We start from the raw sequence: 20,802 nt of genomic DNA on the forward strand, positions 1-20,802 counted from the left end.
CTGTTTCTTATGGGGTGAGTTTCATTCTAAGAACACGTAGCCTACACGTTATCTCATGTTTAGTCCATGTTTAGACCTTCCCATATCTACCTATTGTTATTAGCTAGCTCAGTTTTAATTGTAATCGTTAGCATCGTATCACTTGCCAAAAACCGCCATTACTATAATGGCCTTTTAGATGGTAATGTGAACATCTGCTATTAATTTGAATAATGCTTCAATTGACTGGTGTGAATGCTGTCCGATATTTCCCGTTGCGCCTGTCGTTACCATGCATCTTTACAGGGGGTGTGGCTTATCTAAATGAGATGTAAATGAGCCCTATTGTCGATAGGCAGGTGAGAAGGTGAGAACTGCAAAAGTTTAGAGGCTGTTTTCTCTCGTTTACATTTTTCTAAAGGCCTACATTCAGATGGAAACAACTTTTATCACAACATATTATCAGATGTGTTACACATCTTTGGAAAGCTTAGAGACTACACTCAGAATCTGTGAATAACGCAAAATGTCCCAGAACCGACGCGTGTCCCTACTTTCCGTAACTGGTCACACACACACACACACACACACACACACACATATATATATATATATATATATATATATATATATATATATATATATATATATATATATATATATATATATACAGTATTGTTCAAAATAATCGCAGTACAATGTGACTAACCAGAATAATCAAGGTTTTTCGTATATTTTTTTATTGCTACGTGGCAAACAAGTTACCAGTAGGTTCAGTAGATTCTCAGAAAACAAATGAGACCCAGCATTCATGATATGCACGCTCTTAAGGCTGTGCAATTGGGCAATTAGTTGAATTAGTTGAAAGGGGTGTGTTAAAAAAAATAGCAGTGTGGCATTCAATCACTGAGGTCATCAATTTTGTGAAGAAACAGGTGTGAATCAGGTGGCCCCTATTTAAGGATGAAGCCAACACTTGTTGAACATGCATTTGAAAGCTGAGTAAAATGGGTCGTTCAAGACATTGTTCAGAAGAACAGCGTACTTTGATTAAAAAGTTGATTAGAGAGGGGAAAACCTATAAAGAGGTGCAAAAAATGATAGGCTGTTCAGCTAAAATGATCTCCAATGCCTTAAAATGGAGAGCAAAACCAGAGAGACGTGGAAGAAAACAGAAGACAACCATCAAAATGGATAGAAGAATAACCAGAATGGTAAAGGCTCAGCCAATGATCACCTCCAGGATGATCAAAGACAGTCTGGAGTTACCTGTAAGTACTGTGACAGTTAGAAGACGTCTGTGTGAAGCTAATCTATTTTCAAGAATCCCCCGCAAAGTCCCTCTGTTAAAAAAAAAGGCATGTGCAGAAGAGGTTACAATTTGCCAAAGAACACATCAACTGGCCTAAAGAGAAATGGAGGAACATTTTGTGGACTGATGAGAGTAAAATTGTTCTTTTTGGGTCCAAGGGCCACAGGCAGTTTGTGAGACGACCCCCAAACTCTGAATTCAAGCCACAGTACACAGTGAAGACAGTGAAGCATGGAGGTGCAAGCATCATGATATGGGCATGTTTCTCCTACTATGGTGTTGGGCCTATTTATCGCATACCAGGGATCATGGATCAGTTTGCATATGTTAAAATACTTGAAGAGGTCATGTTGCCCTATGCTGAAGAGGACATGCCCTTGAAATGGTTGTTTCAACAAGACAATGACCCAAAACACACTAGTAAACGGGCAAAGTCTTGGTTCCAAACCAACAAAATTAATGTTATGGAGTGGCCAGCCCAATCTCCAGACCTTAATCCAATTGAGAACTTGTGGGGTGATATCAAAAATGCTGTTTCTGAAGCAAAACCAAGAAATGTGAATGAATTGTGGAATGTTGTTAAAGAATCATGGAGTGGAATAACAGCTGAGAGGTGCCACAAGTTGGTTGACTCCATGCCACACAGATGTCAAGCAGTTTTAAAAAACTGTGGTCATACAACTAAATATTAGTTTAGTGATTCACAGGATTGCTAAATCCCAGAAGAAAAAAAATGTTTGTACAAAATAGTTTTGAGTTTGTACAGTCAAAGGTAGACACTGCTATTTTTTTGAACACACCCCTTTCAACTAATTGCCCAATTGCACAGCCTTAAGAGCGTGCATATCATGAATGCTGGGTCTTGTTTGTTTTCTGACAATCTACTGAACCTACTGGTAACTTGTTTGCCACGTAGCAATAAAAAATATACTAAAAACCTTGATTATTCTGGTTCAGAACCACTGTAGGCGAACCACCCATACAAGTTTCTCAGCATGCACACTTGTAACACTTTGTGTGGTCCAGATAGCTTTACATAAAAAGGGGGTTGTCATTCGCAAAGCTACATTTACTTTTAAACTTTAAGTAAATTTCCAATCCTGTACTGTGTTACTTTTCCTTAAGTAAAGAAGTTAAATCATTACTTCTACTTTTACCAGAGTATTTTTTAAAACAAGTATCTGTACTTCTGCTTGAGTATGGGAACTGTGTACTTTTGCCATCTCTGCCCTGAATTTTTAGGCGTGAACCCAGTATAGTTGAAGTACAGTACAGTACAGAGTTTAGTACAGTACAGTACAGAGATTTGCCATCTCTGCCCCCCCCCCCCCCCCACCACCACCACCACCACCACCACAACACTTCTGAGAAATCATGTGTGAAGCAAAGACGTCAGTCTAATGTTACGCCTGAATAAAATGCATTCAGCCTCTCAGCTCATCAGGACTAACAACATATTTATAATAGTTGATTTAGTTAACTGACAACAGATAATGGCTGTTCTGGAGGACTGAGTCTCTTTGTATGTGGGTATGTTGACACATTTGAGAAAAATGTTAGATAAAAGGCTGAAAAGTTCACAGATCAGTCACAGAACTAGTAGCACATTGAATATCATTATCTTTTATTCTTCTCTTGTGATTAGTGCAAGGCGTGGTTGACATGTCAGACTTTCAAAAACGACAAATCATGTTAAACAATAACATAATAGAAGATGAAACAAAATAATTGGCTAATTTTAACTTATTGAAACTATAGTGTTTTTTTCAGCATCAAGTTCCACCAATATCTTATTTCAAATACATAATTTTAAATGGATATTTCACTATAGTAAAGCAGCTGTAGAGATTTACGCCCACATGAGAGTCGGACGCTCTAACACGGAGGCTAAAGGCTGTAACTCCTAGTTTAAGTCCCCAATAGTAATACACTGGTAGTAATACACTTATCCTCACAGAAACTTTGACACGATTGTAGCCTATCATTACGCACTTATTTCTGAATTTAAATGTAACAGGGTTAAAAATAACATTTAATTTAGGGGGGGGGGGGGGTGCTGTTTCATGCATACTGAGCTTTTTACACTGTTAAAGACTTGGATTCCCATCCTAAACATAGACAAAGTTTCAAAAACTAATGTTGGACGTTTGATGGAGTATTTCTGTGTTAAAAATACTCCTTCCGGTTTCTCACAAGTTTCGGAGAGTTTTTTTCGAGTATGGCTCGGCTTGATGTCGATAGAGCGGAAGGTCTATATATAATAGGAAAAGCAAATGTGTATATGTAATTTTGACACAAATACAAAATTATGAATTAATGACATTGTGAGGTTTGAAAGTCTCTAGTTTAACATAAATGCAGTTATAGGCCTAATTGTTATTTTAAAAAGGCTAATTATTGATTTTGAAATTTTGCACCTTTCAATACAGAACAAAATATTCTGTAGCCTATTTTGCTGAAAATCTCTTTGCTGTATCAGTAGGTTATATATTTATGTTTAACATAAAGTGCATGACGTATAGGCCTTCCCTGTAGTCACCTAGCAGCAGCGCCACGTCAGACACGTGTGCAAAGACATAAAAAAACACCACGCAGCCGGTACCTGGATGACACACAGCAGAAATGCCATGCTTGCAGTGTGTCGCCGGCCTAAAATACAGTCCATTTGATTAGCAAAGATTTTGTCTGCACGAATGCTTCGCAGTCAACAAATTTCCTTTGGCCCAGAACTGGCCCAGATAAACAGCTTAGATGTGGCCCCGATCAGTTTGTGTTTGCCGGCCCACTTCTTCTTTACAACAGCTCAGCCAAAGCAGTGCCATAACTCCACCAAACACGAGCCAAACAATACAATTGTATGTGGGCCTTATGTGAAATTTTAGTATGGCTGAGTTTTGTTAAAATCTAATGGCCCTTATGTGGCCCACATGCAACTTTGAACATTATGTAAAAGTCTTTACTCCATGGTAAATAAAACACTCAACAACCAAATGTATTCAATAATTTACTTTTGACAAATGTTTAGTCACTCAGAAACCATTTATATTAATATAAATAACATTCAAAGAGTCTATATTATGTTCAACTAAAAGCGCTATATAAATGCAGTCCAACTAGCAATGAGAGTTGAAGTAGAAGTGAGGGGGGAATCACAGTAACTTGCTAAAGATAACAAACAACAACTTCACAAGGTATATAAAGTCTCTAATTGTAAAGAACCACTCTGAGACAGAAGGTAGGAGATCTAAATGCAGTATTTATTAAGAGGGTAATCCACAATCATAGTCCGAAACAGGCAAAAGGTAGTGATGGGACATCTGAAGCGAGGCTCCGGAGCTTGTGTCGAGCAAAAAGGGGCGTTCCAGATGAAGCCCCGATTCGAGGCTTGTATCGTTTCCGTGAAAATCACGTGACGATGACAAACGAGGCCTCGTTTTCTGTTGATTACGTCATTGCTTCATTCTGAGTATCGCTTTCGGATAAAAGTGGTTCGAAACCTCGCGGCTCTTGTGGGGTTTGCAGTAGGCATTTGCATTGGTGTTGAAGTGTTGGTTGTATGTAGTAGCGATATCATTATATATCATAGCTGTATTATATATTATATTACATTATACTTAGTTTAGTAGATTATTAGAGTAAATTAGCCTAGTTGTAATACCTATACTACGTAATTATAATATATATATATATATATAGCCTATATTCAATGTGTGTGAGAGCAGACTATATATATATATATATATATATATATATATATATATATATATATATATATATATATATATATATATATGAGTATATATATAAATATATATTTATAAAATTAAATATATATATATATATGCATGTGAAATGAGAATGCATGTGTGTGAGTACCAGAATGAATTATGGCTTGTACGGCGCCTCATATTTTAGTAGTAGGCCTAGTGTTATTATTATATATATTATTGCTATTATTATTATTATTATTAATATTATTATTATAGGACTAGACTGTATTAGGGAAAGATTAATCTCATCACTAACCCAAAGAACTACTGAATAGTGAGTTGTGTGTGCATAGGTTAATACAGGCAGAGTAAAATACTTTATTAATACACAGGCAATAGAAAAATGGTGTGCCCACACTATGACAGTTTGGTTGCTCAGGATGAATAGTTTTGTGTGCGATGCATTTCTTTGCACTGCAGGTGTCACTAGGGAGCGCACTGTTTCATGAGGCTTCAGGTAAATGAACCTTTTGGTGAAGCAATGGGCTGGAAAGCCTCAGTGGTTCAGGAAGCCTCATTTGGCCATCACTAGCAAAACGTCATACACAAGCAAACAGTCCAAAAAGGCAAACAAGACAGGAAAGACAGGCAAACAGGTAATCCGTGAAACAGGCAAAAAATCCAACAAACCATGTGACATGAAACCAGGGAAAATACTCAAAAATGCAGTGCACACAAAACAAGACTTCACAGTGAATAACAGAGATAACAAGGCTTATATATGGTGAGGAAAACAGGATAATAAGACACAGGTGTAAACAGTGAGTGCTAATGAGTCTGGGCAAAGGATAATGGGTAATGTAGTTTGTGATAGAATGACAGTCCGGATTGGAGTGCCCTCTGGTGGTGAGCACGGGCACTCACACTGGTGAATTGTGACACTAATCAGTGTTTGGAAATGTGTTCCTGGTGTTCCGTTGTTTCAACTGACTGCACCTGCAATAAAGTTACATTTAAATAATGTTAATAGCAATACGACCTGGAAGCTAGGTCTGCATGATTATGATTAAAATAAATCTTAAACTAAAGGGATAGTTTAACAAAAAAATATAATTCTGTCATCATTTATTGTCACTTTTTTTATTATTATTTTTTTTTCGTTAATAATTTTTTTGCACCAAAAAAAAAAAATATATATATATATATATATATATATATATATATATATATATATATATATATATATATATATATATATATAAACACACATTCAATAAATCCTTAGGAACAACATGAGGGCGAGTAAATAACAGAATATAAATTTTTGGGTTAACCATAGACTCATAGACTTAAGCTCATAGACGCGAACAAAAAGATGTCGTTCCCCTCAAAAGATCTCATGGCCACAGCACACTCGAGTTTCCAAAAGTTACTGAAGGGGGGAGTGGGCCGACACCCTTGCCTCTTCATCATATGCATCTTTATCATATGCATCTTATCCTTTTGAATGATTTTGAATAACCTCATGAATTAAATAATCAGTTATTATCCTTTTAAAATAATGAATTATTGACAATCAATTTTATGTGATCATTAATACATTTAACTATTATTTAATATGATTTTGACTCTATGTCTGCTGCATGGTTTCTAATTTGCTTTCCAGAGACGGTCTGACAAAGACAGTCTGACCCCTATCTATGTGCCCTGACATAGATAGCCTGACCTCTATCTCTGGGTCCTGACCAACAGGGCCTTGGAGAGAAAGTTAGATCTTCCAAGAGGTGAATCCTGCCTGTTGTTAGTAACCCCAGGACAGGATGGGGTGGGAGGATTGGAGTCTCCCAATTGTGATTTCTTCCCATTTATATAGTGTGATTTTTCCCATTGATAGAAGTACATTTTTGTCTTTATATTTCTTTATATTTCTTTAGAGAATGAGGTAGATGACATTAGTCATACTTTTCTTTCTGGAGATTCGTTTGTCATGTGGTGTTGATATCTTGTCCTGTTGATAAGCTCACTGCTGCACTAACCTTGGAGGAGAGATGTGCCCTAGAGTCTTGTGTGTGTGTGTGTGTTACATGTTCTGTGCAGGTCTATGGAATGGATTGCCCGCATTCTCCACCAAAAACTGTTAGGGGTTACAGTTTTGACCCATAGACCAGATATGCGAAATGAAGACCAGGAGTCAGGATGTTCAATCATCGGAGAGAATTTTACTGAAGAATAATTTGCAGTTTCATCAGTAGAGTCAGCTTCAGAGTCTCTCAGGGCGGTGTCAGGCCAGACTCTACTCTACACAAAATTACCACACCAGTTATACCAATTTCAAGGGCATGATTTACATCATTACAAACACGTGGAATATTACTGATTGGCATAAAGTCTAAACAATGTGTCACACGAGAATAGATAGGAGATGTTGTTGTTGTTAATCAGGATGTATACATCAGACAATCCCAAGATTGGGGTAGTGTTGACTTCAGGGGAGTCCTAGAAAGACGCCAAGAGGTCTAGGGTGTGAGAAAAGCGGTCCAATCCATTCCATAGACCTGCACAGAACATGTAACACACACACACACACACACAAGACTCTAGGGCACATCTCTCCTCCAAGGTTAGTGCAGCAGTGAGCTTATCAACAGGACAAGATATCAACACCACATGACAAACACATCTCCATAAAGAAAAGTATGACTAATGTCATCTACCTCATTCTCTAAAGAAATATAAAGACAAAAATGTACTTCTATCAATGGGAAAAAATCACACTATATAAATGGGAAGAAATCACAATTGGGAGACTCCAATCCTCCCACCCCATCCTGTCCTGGGGTTACTAACAACAGGCAGGATTCACCTCTTGGAAGTTCTAACTTACTCTCCAAGGTCCTGTTGGTCAGGACCCAGAGATAGAGGTCAGGCTATCTATATCAGGGCACATAGATAGGGGTCAGACTGTCTTTGTCAGACCGTCTCTGGAAAGCAAATTAGAAACCATACAGCCGACATAGAGTCAAAATCATATTAAATAATAGTTAAATGTATTAATGATCACATAAAATTGATTGTCAATAATTCATTATTTTAAAAGGATAATAACTGATTATTTAATTCATGAGGTTGTTCAAAATCATTCAAAAGGATAAGATGCATATGATAAAGAGGCATATGATGAAGAGGCAAGGGTGTCGGCCCACTCCCCCCTTCATTACTATATGTCACGGCCGCAACAAAACTTAACCCGGGTGCACACTTTTAGATTCATTATAGTCCACGATTGTTCCATGTCAGGCTGTACAAACATCAATGCTGTTAGCCATGTCACACTGTAAGATCAAAACTGTCATAAATGTCAGACTGTACAATATTTGAGGCGCGTTAAAAACGGATGCATGCAAGAAAATTAGTCCGGAGTTTTAAATCATAAATCAATGACTCGTTCGGTGACTGTGTGCTGCATTACACATGGGATTGAAATGGTACATACACTCAACTGAGGTTAATTCGACACTCTCCTCAAACAAATACATAATGCTGCACAAATAACCTTAAAAAGATTTTGAAATACCAAAACTTCACTTACCTGAAGATATGCGTGACTGAAAACTCATAAGAGCAGATGAGAAAATGGTGCCGTATCAGTCAGATTCATTCCACTAATGAGATGCAACCACCTGAGGTGTGAAACCTCAGATGTCAGCTGCCCTTGATTTCAGGTTTGCTGTGTTTTTCCATATAAAATCCAAAGATTTACCACAAGTCAGCCTTTCTCACTTTGTGCCATAGCTCAAATACTATGTGCCATAGATTTAAAACTCCGGACTAGTTTTCTTGCATGCATCCATTTTTAATCGGGCCCCCTCCTAAAAGCTTTCAGTAGCTTCTTTGGGGTTTCCCATTTTACACACAATAACTATTCTGTAACTATTGTTCATTTTGCCTCTAAAATGAAATGATAAAGTGTGTGAAATAAATTCTTCAAATTATTCAAATTCAAATTCAAACACATATAGCCCTTATGTGTACATTGTTATCTGGGCCATATACCTCAAAAACATTTGTGAACCAAGACCACATTTTGCGCCGATTTTAAAGTTATGGCAAAACAAATATGGTCACATTCTGGCCCATATCTGTTCAGCCATGCCATATCTGGGCCATATGTGCCAGATAATACCCACATGTGGCCCAAACATGCTTGCTATCTGGGTTTGTTTTCATTTCATCTGGTCAAGCAACACATGTAGGCTATCAGTCACTGTGACTGAACTGTGACTGAACTGATAACATTCATTCATGTTCAGGTGATCTGTCAACAGACCGACATAATCAAACACATATTTTTCTGTGTTTGACTGTATGAAACACTGTCGAGTTGTTGGGCCACGGGTCAGAAATACGTGTTCCCCCCAGTCAAAATAATACCGTTAGTGCTGCAAAAGATCAGGGAAGAGAGGGACGCTCTGCTTTTGGTAGCGCCAAAGTGGCCCAACCAACCGTGGTTTCTGGAGTTGATGAACATGTCAACTCCTCCGTGGTGAATTCCACTGAGGAGGGATCTGTTGTTCCAGGCAAGGGGCTCCATTTGGCACCCCAGGCCAGAATTGGGGGATCTACACATGTGGAAAATCAGTGTAGAGTGAACCAGTTGGATGCTTCACACCGAGTCTGGCTCACGCTAGCAGAGTCCAGAGCACCGTCAACGAGGCGCTTATACGCACTGAAATGGAGAGTGTTTGCGAACTAGTGTGATAGCAAAAATGAAGACCCTGTGGATTGTGCTATTCCCATAATTTTAACCTTCCTACAGTAAGGTCTGGATAATGGCAGCTCTCCGTCTACGCTGAAGGTCTATGTGGCCGCTATGGCAACCTCTCATAGTATACGGGACGGCCGTTCAGTGGGTAAACACCCCTTAATAACGAGCTTTCTTCGGGGAGTGAGGCGACAATCCTCCCTGCTATCGAGTCTATCGACCTGAAAGTGCTCTCATTTATGCTGGCGCTGCTCGCGCTAGCATGTGGGAAGCGGGTAGGTGATCTACATGCCCTCTCAGTTAACAATGCTTGTATGCAGTTTGGTCCAGATGATTGTATGGTCAGACTCACGCCCAGACATGGCTACACGCCTAAAGTGCTCTCAACCCCGTTCAGGGCCCAGGATGTCACAATACAAGCTCTTCTTCTACTTCGCGGGCGCCAAGAAAGGTGGCCCGCTGTTGAAGCAGAGGCTGTCGCACTGGATTGTGTGGAGGCTTTGCACCTAGCTTATCATTCCCAGGGGCTTGACTGCCCGATAGGAGTGCGTGCCCACTCTACTAGGAGTCTGGCATCTTCATGGGCCTGGGCTAAAGGTATGTCTATTCAAGACATTTGCCTCGTGGCAGGCTGGTCATCTCACAACACTTTTTTTGCGAAATTTTATAATATAAATAGTCCCTCGTTTGCACCACACGTCCTGTCAGTGCAGGAGGAGAAGGCTGAGCAGCCATTGGGCGACTGAGTCACCTGAAGACACACCCCACCCCAGCGCGTTTCAGCCGTGGTTTCAACTAGGTCATCTAAGCAGCACAGGACGATACAGAGTCAAGTTAACTCTATAGCGCCTTTAAGTCATAATCACACTTTCAATGTTATCCCCATTATCTATGCCCACTTATTCAGGCTGACTATATATTTGAGCACCAACATCTTGTTGACTTTACTCATCCCCTATAATTCACTAGTCCAACGATGTTCAACTGTATACAAGGGAGACGCTGACAGTGTCAACGCCGAGTTGGCTCTCTGCCAAGGTTTTCAACCAGGTCCAATACCCGACCCGAAGGGGGAGGGGCGAACGCGCTGATACCATTGGTTACAGTCGAAAGCGCCATAGGCTCTGTTTTACCGGGCCGACTCTATTTCTTTTCACACGGCAGAGTTTTATACGGTTTTATACGTTCCCCATACATAATGTCGAGGAACCGACTCGATATGGGAACGTCTCTGGTTACTCAACTTAACTTTAGTTCCCTGAGAGGAGGGAACGAGACATTACGTAAACTGCCGTGTGAAACGCCTTTTCATAGCCTCAATAGTTCTCGTTCAGTTGAAATATTCTGAGGTTTTTTGGCGCCTGACATCGCTTATATAGTGGCTGGGCCAGCCAATCAGGCGATTGCCAGGACACCATTGGCTATTGCAAAGCAATAGAGTAATTCAATCAGGCTTCAGTATTTTGAGGAAAAGGGTTTTCCCCATACCTAATGACTCGTTCCGTCCTCTCAGGGAACTAAGGTTACGTTGAGTAACCAGAGACGATCTTGTACAGAACTTCCTACTCTCATCCCAGCTTTTATGGAATTGCATTCACTTATGTCCATGTTTTTTGTAATGTTCAACTGTCAGTGGCAGTGGGGTTGGTTGTAAAAACTTCACTCTTTCTGACTGACATTAATTGACAGTTATAATTTCATAAACTTCATAAACTGAGAATTATTTCAACTTTTAGGTGACAATACATAAAAATTGCACTTGGCAAAAAGTTTTACAACACGTCCTGACTTCATCTACAATTGGTATTTCCGAAATAATGCTGACTTATTTTATTTTTTTAAACTAATGTCAGCTATAAGTTTAACATCTCAGGTTTAATGTTTTAGTTTGTATCACTAAGCAGGAGTTATTTAGCAATTATTTTTGACCCTATACTGCTTATGTTGCCATTGTGAAAACATTTGTCAAGCTCACACAGGTTTCACAGGTTTGGTTTCATTCCTGGAAGATTAAACTCAAATGTGAAAGATGGCACAGAGTTAACTTTTACTGTCCTCGAAAGACCGCAAGAAACCAAAATTAACTATGAATTTTTTGTAATGCATGAGAACAATTGCTTTTGAGTTCTTAATAGGTCTTCTTACAATAAGTGTGTGTGTGTGTGTGTGTGTGTGTGTGAGTGCATATTTTTGTGAAATTTTGTGTATAATGACATGGGTATGACACAGGTATTACAAGGAGAGGTTGAAATATGAGGACATTGGCCAAAATGCTTATAAATCATACAGGATGAATTTCTTTTAGAAAGTACAAATGTAGAATGTTTCCTGTGAAGGGTAGGTTTAGGGATTGTGTGTGTGTGTGTGTGTGTGTGTGTGTGTGTTTGGTAGGTTTAAGGGTTGTGTAGGGGGATAGAAAATACAGTTTGTACTGTATAAAAACCATTACACCTATGGAATGTCCCCAAATTTCACAAAAAAACAAACGTGTTTTTTTAAATGCTTTATTTCTCTCAGTAGTTACTTATTGCCTAATATGCATTTAACATATATTATTACTTCACATTTTATACTGTTACAGTTTAATTGTATGTTGTGTGTTGTTGTCTTCATTAGTCAGCAGGAAGGGAATGTTCTGATTTCAATATCTAGTGTCACAGACTGTGAAGGAGTAATTTTATATTGCCTTATTGTTGAAGAACTTATATGTGCAAATATTTTACACATCATTTGCACATAACTTGTGGTTATGCATGTATGTAGAGTATGTGGGTTTGTACTCCTCCCCCTCCGCCTCCTCCCCCTCCGCCTCCGCCTTCTCCATCAATGCCAGCAGGTTTTCATTGGACATGAGCGGGTATAAGTATAAAAGTCATCAGCAATCACTCGAATATCACCACAAAAACTTCAAGCAAAGAAACTCTGCAAGGTGAGAATGCTTTTCATTTATATTTTAAATATGTAAAGAGTTTCATTTTAAAATGCTGGCATATTCTCATATATTTTGAGACTTAGTCATGAGATCAAATGTTAGTTTAGCAGGGCTGCGACCTAATAATCCACTAAACAGCAGGGGCTTAGTAAACTAAAACATTATCTCAGAACAGGCTCGGCCCCAGAACATCATTATAGAGTAGCAAAAAATACACAAAAATTTAATTTGAGGTTGCTAGAACAATTAATATGCAACATGGCTAGCCTAGTCAAAAAGTCGAGAGAAGATCAAAACCCTGAAATAAGACTGAGCAATAAAGCTAGAGATGAACAGTATTTTTAAATGTATTAAATGTCATATCTGTGTCCTCTTATGTCAGATCAAAATTTTACATCTTATGTTAAAATGTGATGTAACCTTCTCCCTTTAAATACTCTGGTCAGTTTAAGTATAAGTTATGCAATTTTATATTACTATTTTTTTTATTTATTCAGATACTAAACTACATTGAAGACACATTTGGTTGGGAGGGACTCCAGCCAGTTAGGCTTGTTAGATAACTCAGCACAAAGGCTGGTCTATAAGAATATTAATTTCTATGCATTTATATTCATATTTAATAGCAAAATTTTATCTCAATGTTTGAAGTATAGTTAAATATATAGTAGTTTAAATTTTTTTTGTGTTTTACTAATAAAGTAATTAACTGTTTTGCTGTAAGCAGACTGGGGAGTGCCAGTGAAGGTCTTCATTGAGGTCACACATTCAGTCCAGCGATCAGCATGAATTTCAGGTGAGTTGAAATTGATGTGCTTTATACAGGATGAGTATGTGCTGTAAGGGGTAATCCACGGCTAGGTGTGCACCAGAGGCAGAGCCAGAAATTGGACACATTTGAGGCTTAGCCCAAATCTAGTTTGTCTAATGACATTTTCATTTGGCATCAACAGCTTTACTGATTGAAGTTTGCTGTAGTATAAGTTGGAGTAAAGTTCATAAAAGGAACTTTGAGAGCTCAAAACTAGGAGCTTTAAGCCATTTACAGTGTGCAAATTAATAAAAGAAAAAAGAAAACATCTGGACATCCATATATTATAAAACAAATGCACTAAAATAAATGAAAATTAATATTTCATTAGTATATTTTACTTTACACTACAGTATAAGGGAATTACAATCCTTTCATCCTAATTTCTTCACTTGCAAGAGATAAACCCTTGAGCTTTTGTTTTGGAAAAAAACAACAGATCACAAGCTGATTGTGTACAAGCTGATCATGTGGGGAAATTGTATGCAGCACAAACAGACAGAGTGAGTGATAGGAGGTACAAAATTATTACAGCTACACAAGTTATTCAGCAATGAGCCCTAAGTTATTTTTCTTGTCCTGTCAACTTTCCGCATGCACACCTTACCAGTGTGCCAGTCAGTGCGAGCAAGTACTTTTTCTCGACTTATTATGCTTAGCTGTTTTTAACATCAATCAGGTCTTGCTCTATGATCTCATTCATGTGTTATATTGCTGTCAATAGTGTTTGGCTATGCAGACAATGCCTTCCACTAATATTGGCACCATTGCTAAATACACTATATGGCCAAAAGTATTGGGTATGCTTTTACATGCACACGAGCTTTAATGTCATCCCATTCTTAATCCGTAGGGTTTAATATGGAGTCAGTCCACCCTTTGCAGCTCTAACAGCTTCAGCTCTTCTGGGAAGGCTTTCCTCAAGGTTTAGGAGTGTGTTTATGGGGATTTTTGACCATTCTTCTAGAAGTGTATTTGTGAGGTCAGGTACTGATTTTGGACAAGAAGGCTTGGCTCGCAGTCTCCGCTCTAATTCATCCCAAAGGTCTTCTATTGTGTTGAGCTCAGGACTCTGTGCAGGCCAGTCAAGTTCCCCCACACCAGGGCTATTTAAATCTTGCCCTGCAGGGCCAATGCGCTGCAGAGTTTAGCTCTAACCCTGATCAAATACACCCACCTGATTTTCTAATGATCCTGAAGACATTGATTACCATGTTCAGGTGTATTTGATCAGGGTTGGAGCTAAACTCTGCAGTGCATTGGCCCCCCAGGGCAAGATTTGAATAGCCCTGCTTCAAACCAAACTCGCTCATCCATGTCTTTATGGACAGACATTTTGTGCACTGGAGCGCAGTCATGTTGGAGCAGGAAGGGGCCATCCACAAACTGTTCCCACAAAGTTGTGAGCATGAAATTGTCCAACATGTATTTGGTATGCTGAAGCATTAAGGGTTCCTTTCACTGGAACTAACGCATTATTAGAAGGTTTTGATTTAGTTTTTTAATCTGTTGATGTGTGCTACAATACGAGATACTGTATATCTGAACAAGAAGTCCAGGACCTCCAGCAAAAAAATAAAATAGGCCCAGAACATCAGGCATTAAATATAAGATCAGGCATTATATTTAACTTTTGGCATGAGTACTTTTTATACCTGTGTGCACCAAACCCAGCCAAAAAGCTATTTTTTGTTTCATCTGACCACAGAAATAGGTTCCTTTTGAAGTTGCAGTCATGGATGAGCAAGAAAGATTTTTTTTCTTGAAACCCTCCCAAACAACATGTGGTGATGTAGCTGTTTTGTGATAATATTTTTAGGCTTATTGTGATGAATGATTAAGGGAATTTGGCCTTGGTCTTTCCTCATATATATATACTCCTGTGAAACAATAAGTCATAGCAAGACAATGTCATGCTCCTAGTCACCCTAGTATGCTACACAAATTTAATAATGATAGGAATATTCAGAGATATTTTACTCATAAGAATTTTTGGGGGTGCCAATTAGTGTGGCCAACATCCATTGAATAATTTATTTATTTATTTTTAATAGAATGGTTGTATTTGGGTTGTTTCCTTTAAATATCGTTTCATAACATTAGTATGTTCACGTTGAAGATATATGTTACATGATGTCTGTATATTGATTAATACTACTATGTTACAATTTTTAATCTGTTGATGTGTGCTACAATTCATGAGACCATGTATATGAACATAAATATTCTGAGAAACATTTGACTCCATATTTTACAGACAGCCGAGTCCACAAAGCAGACCAACTCTGATTCATCAAGGTCCTCCAAAACGATTTCGTCTAGACACACAGAGAAAAGTGCTTGATGATAATGGAAAAGTCAGAAAATGGACTCATGGGAGAAAAGATGCCAGAAAAAAAAACAAAATTGTTCTGCTCGTGGGAGAAACCGGCGCTGGCAAGACGACTCTCATCAACACCATGGTCAACTACTTATTAGATGTGAAGATTGAGGAAGAGCTATGGTATGAAATCACAGAAGAAGAAGCCAGAGACCAATCCGAATCACAAACCTCTGAAATCACCATGTATGAGGTCTGTCCTGAAGAGAGTCCTGTATCTCTCACCATCATTGATACTCCAGGATATGGAGACACTAGAGGACTGGAAAAAGATCTGGAAGTTGCTGAGAATTTAGCCACTCTGTTTCAGAGCAGTTATGGCGTTCGTGAGATTGACGCCGTGTGTTTTGTGATTCAAGCGTCTAAGAATCGTCTTTCAGACAGACAGCATTATATTATCGGTTCAGTTCTGTCTTTGTTTGGCAAAGACATTGTGAACAACATTGTGTTTCTAATCACACACTCTGATGGTATGGAACCCAAAAACGTCCTTGGTGCCATTAATAAAGCTCAAATCCCCTGCAGACGAGACAAAAAAGGCCAACCTGTTTATTTCTTATTCAACAACCGTCAGTCAGACGCCCGTCACAATGAGAAACGTTACTTTCGTGCTCAAAGAGACGCCTGGGAAGACAGCATGGACAGCATGAAGCACTTCCTTCAGTCTCTGGATGAAAAGAACAGAAAAAGTTTAGAGCTTACTTCAGATGTCCTGATGGAGCGCATTCAATTTGAAGCATTAATCTGCAACTTACAGATGAGGGTCGAAGAGAAAGAGTCAAAGAAGTCTGAAAAAATTCAGATCCAGCAGGCAATGAGAGAAAACAAGGAAAAAATCGATAATCGTACAAACTTTAGCATTAGAGTCCAAAAGGTTGTCAAAGAGAAGGTGCCCATTGAAAGTGCTTCATGGAAGAGCAGGAAGGCGATGACCTGCACCGTCTGTGAGGAAAACTGTCATGAGTTTGGATGCTGGTGGACTTCTGATCCCAGCAAATGTGAAGTCATGAAAAATGGCTACTGCACCGTGTGCACAGGGAAATGCCACCACAGCAAACATGTCAAAGAAGACAAGAAATACGTTGTCAGCTTTTCTAACGTTATGGTGAAATTTGATGAAGTAAAAAATAATTATGAAAAAGCTCAAGCTAAGAGGTTTTCAGTTGTAATGGAAGATCTTGACAAAGATCTGAAAGAGATTGAGGACCAAAAGCAAATTATCCTGTTCAATGCCTACAAGACCATCAAGCATCTGTCTCAGATCGCATTAAAGCCAGACTCGGCCTTAACTCTTCAGCATCTGGACTTCTTCATCCCCAGACTGAGGGAGGCTGGGAAAGAAACCTGGGCTAAAGAGCTGGAGGAAATGAGGAAAGCCGCTGAAGCTGAAGAAGCAAATAAAGATGCTCTGAGTTACCTGAAAGCTGGTCTGACCAAACTTTTCCTTGGTGCAGTGAACAAATGCAGAGAAGACAAGAAATGAATCAATGAAAATGAAGATTGATTACTGTGAGAAATGAATGCATGTAGATCTGAAAATAAGACTTATTTTAATCGTAGTATCAAACTGTTTTAGTGCTTATTTAAAAGGCATGCCACTCCAATACAATCGTTTAGTTTATGAACCGTCATAATCACATAATCACAAGAAAAAAAAAAGTTGATTGATTCAGTGCTAAATCCCTTCCAGGCCCTTCTCTTGTTCTATCTCAGAGAACCTGTGAGAATATATATATATTTAAAAAAAAACGTTAGGGTTAGATCAAGGATTCCATTAAGTCATTAACATATGATCCTCCTTTGATTTGTTCACCAGATTTACTATCTTGTTTTCATCCAGTGACTTCTGCTCAGATAGCTGATATTGTTTTCAAGACTAAATGTTCCAGCTGTGAGTCTGAAGTTCCTCTTGACCCATCTATCCTCAGCAATTTTAGCCTTTTATTTCAAAACTCTTTGAGAGAGTTGTGTATTGCCAATTAAAATATAAATATGTCCAATATTTAAAAAAAAAAAAAAAAATTCAGTCAGGTTTTAGATCAATGCACATAACGGAAACTGCATTATGGTAGGTCAGCATTAACTTTTTGCAAGCTCTTAAATCAATAACTACTTGTCTTATTGGATTTAAGCACTGCTTTTGATACAATAGATCATAGTATCGTGTTACATCGTATGGAAAACGTGGTGGGTATTCAGGGTCTCCTTGCAGTGGTTGGCCTCTTACCTCAAAGACAGAACCTTCTAAGTGAGTACCCCACTTTATATGCTGCCATTGGGTGCCATTTTTAAGAAATATAAGGTCTCCTACCACTGCTATGCTGACTATACCATCTAAAACTGACATTAGTTATCCTTTGGATGCGCTTCAGCATTGTTTTGAGAAGAGGTCTTCATCTGTTTTTAATTTAGGTTCTCTTTCCACCAGAGTTAAAACTCATGTAAGAAATATTGATTTGTCTGTAGATTTTGAGAAACAGATCAGTACATTGGTAAAGGGCATTTTCTCGGATTCATAGACTGTAATCCACACTATTATAGCGCGGCCACATAATGGGGGGAAATGTATACTGGTGTGAATTATTTTAATCATTCATATAAGACTGTATAAGACTGTATTCATAACACCTGTTGTTGTATATTGAGTTTATATTGAGAAATATGTTTGTGTTCCTGTTTTACTCTCACAAGACTTCTGTTGGGAAGATCCAGGGAATCAGGGAAGCGTCGTGGGATCAGGCAGCTGATTGACACTTCTGATAAAAGAAGCTGACTTACCGGCGTTCAAGAGAGAGGACGCTCTCATTACTCTTTGGGTTTACGTGATCGATTGCTCCACACGCCTGGGCTATTATAGTCTATGACTGGTTAAATTACTCGATAAATGTAATTAATTCACTGTCGTTCTCCCGGACTAAAAGACTTACCATTGAGGCTGATATTCAACATACATACACACACACGTTTGTTTTGTGAAATGTTGGGACATTCCATAGGCGTAATGGTACAAACCATATTTTCTATCCCCCTACACTGCCCCACCCCTAAACCTACCCATCACACACACACACACACACCCACACCCACACCCACACACTTTACATTGGACTGGAACTATTCCAATGCATTTACATAATAATTTTCTGTGTACTACATTTTCTGTGTTTATTGTTTAATACACTTTGGATTGGCATTCATTCTGTGTTTATTTGGTGAGAATTTCAATCAAACACGTTTATAAGCGGATAAAAGAACAAGTTGCCGTAGTGTAAACTGCCCACTGCTGCAGTGCGACTTCTTCCTATTTTAGCAACCTTACATTTGCTTCCTGTAAAGTTTAGAATAGTTTTTTTTGTTTGTGTTTCGCTGTTTTTGTGTACAAGGCATTATTTGGTGTTGCACCAAAATACATAAGTGATATTCTGATTCCTTACACGCCCCAAATAAATCTTAGGTCTTGTAATCTGTTTCTTTTAACTGTCCCACATTTTCGCTGTAAAACTAACGGTGGTCGGGCCGTCTCTGCTGCATCACCTAAACTCTGGAACAGTCTGCCCTTCAATGTGCGGTTTGCTCCTTTATTAGTGAGCTTTAAAGTATCTCTTAAATCTTACTTTTTCTCTCTGGTTTTTCATTGGGGTTAGTTTAAGGGGATTGTATTCTCTTTAATGTGTTTATATTTTGTTTTTCTTTAATTATTTATTTTGTACATGCTTAACGGTTAGTTTTAATTTAGTTCATCGACTAAAGTTATAGATACAACTTTTGATTTTAAAATATTAACAAATGTTGAAATTATTAAAATTTAGAGTCCTCACATCGGAATCCAAGCTGTTGGTAAACAACTTAAAGAAACATCTCATACATTTGGTGCTTTTTTGTTTGGTTTTTTGTTTTGTTTTTAGCATGAAAGCAAGACAAAATGCTGAACTGATTTGAAAATTTCTCCTCCGATAATGGATGTTATATATATGTCAGATAGATGTTACAATAGACGGTACACTTTTATAAATGACCAAAGATCAAGGTGAATATAAAAATGTACCAAATTGAATGGATTGTACAATCCTGATGCTTTACATCTGCCTAGAAACAAATGACAATTCTGTGGTTTAAAACAAACAGGGACTGGTAAAACAGGTAGAAGTGGACATCATGTGAGAAAAGTCAGAATGAGAAAAGTTACTCTGGGTAATTGTGTGGTTTCATTTTCACTAATCTATAGTGTATTTAATAATGATTAATTTTCCAAGAAATTTATAATATTATTGGTAGGAGGCAAATTAAGTGACTATCCTGAGGTAATTCATCTACAGAGAAGTGATTGTTCGTCTCCGTGAAAACTGACAGTTATCAGTAAAGAGATTTAAAAAGGACAACTTCCTCATTGACCTAAAAACTTTTTTGAGAATTATGTGATTGACTGCAATTACACAGAGGCAAGAATAAAGAGATGTTTGTGGGGGAAAAGCTTACTTTTTCACTTTTTCATACGACTCATTTGATCATGAAGTCCCAGCCCCACGGACAAGGCTATGCAGTCACCGGAAACAGAAAAAATCTGTTCTCTCTCTTCTGGCCAAGTCTTGTTCTTTTATCATGTGACGTGACAGAAATGTTGGATACAGAAATTAGTTAATTCACAACCTTCCTCACAAACAAGTGCATAGTTTTTTTTATTTTTTATAGTATAATAATTGATTTTCCTATGAATCCTGGACACATTGGGTTGGTCAGAATGGATAGGCATAATACAAGTTTATTACCCATATCTTCTGATGATTTTATAATAATATTTATATTACAACATGCAGTCAATAATACGACTGTAATGTAATGTTGTACATGTTGTGAGACACTGAACCGGCGCGGTCATGTGACAAAAGAATGAGAGTCAGAGTCAGACCCGAAGACTC

General features: G+C 38.2%; 2 protein-coding genes across 3 annotated transcripts in view; one reads left to right on the plus strand and one right to left on the minus strand.

Moving 5' to 3' along the window:
• Positions 1–20,802, minus strand: part of LOC137080929 (uncharacterized) — a 259,912-nt gene that overhangs the window by 70,237 nt on the left and 168,873 nt on the right. The gene's annotated exons all lie outside the window — the stretch shown is intronic.
• LOC137088211 (uncharacterized) lies at positions 13,418–19,600 on the plus strand. Its single transcript, XM_067452104.1, has 2 exons — positions 13,418–13,491; positions 15,764–19,600. Exons 1-2 carry the CDS (start codon positions 13,481–13,483, stop codon positions 17,367–17,369), a joined length of 1,617 nt encoding a protein of 538 aa, XP_067308205.1. The 5' UTR covers positions 13,418–13,480; the 3' UTR covers positions 17,370–19,600.

The sequence above is a fragment of the Pseudorasbora parva genome, chromosome 1, assembly GCF_024679245.1.
Source record: "Pseudorasbora parva isolate DD20220531a chromosome 1, ASM2467924v1, whole genome shotgun sequence".
Classification (NCBI taxonomy): Eukaryota; Metazoa; Chordata; class Actinopteri; order Cypriniformes; family Gobionidae; genus Pseudorasbora; species Pseudorasbora parva.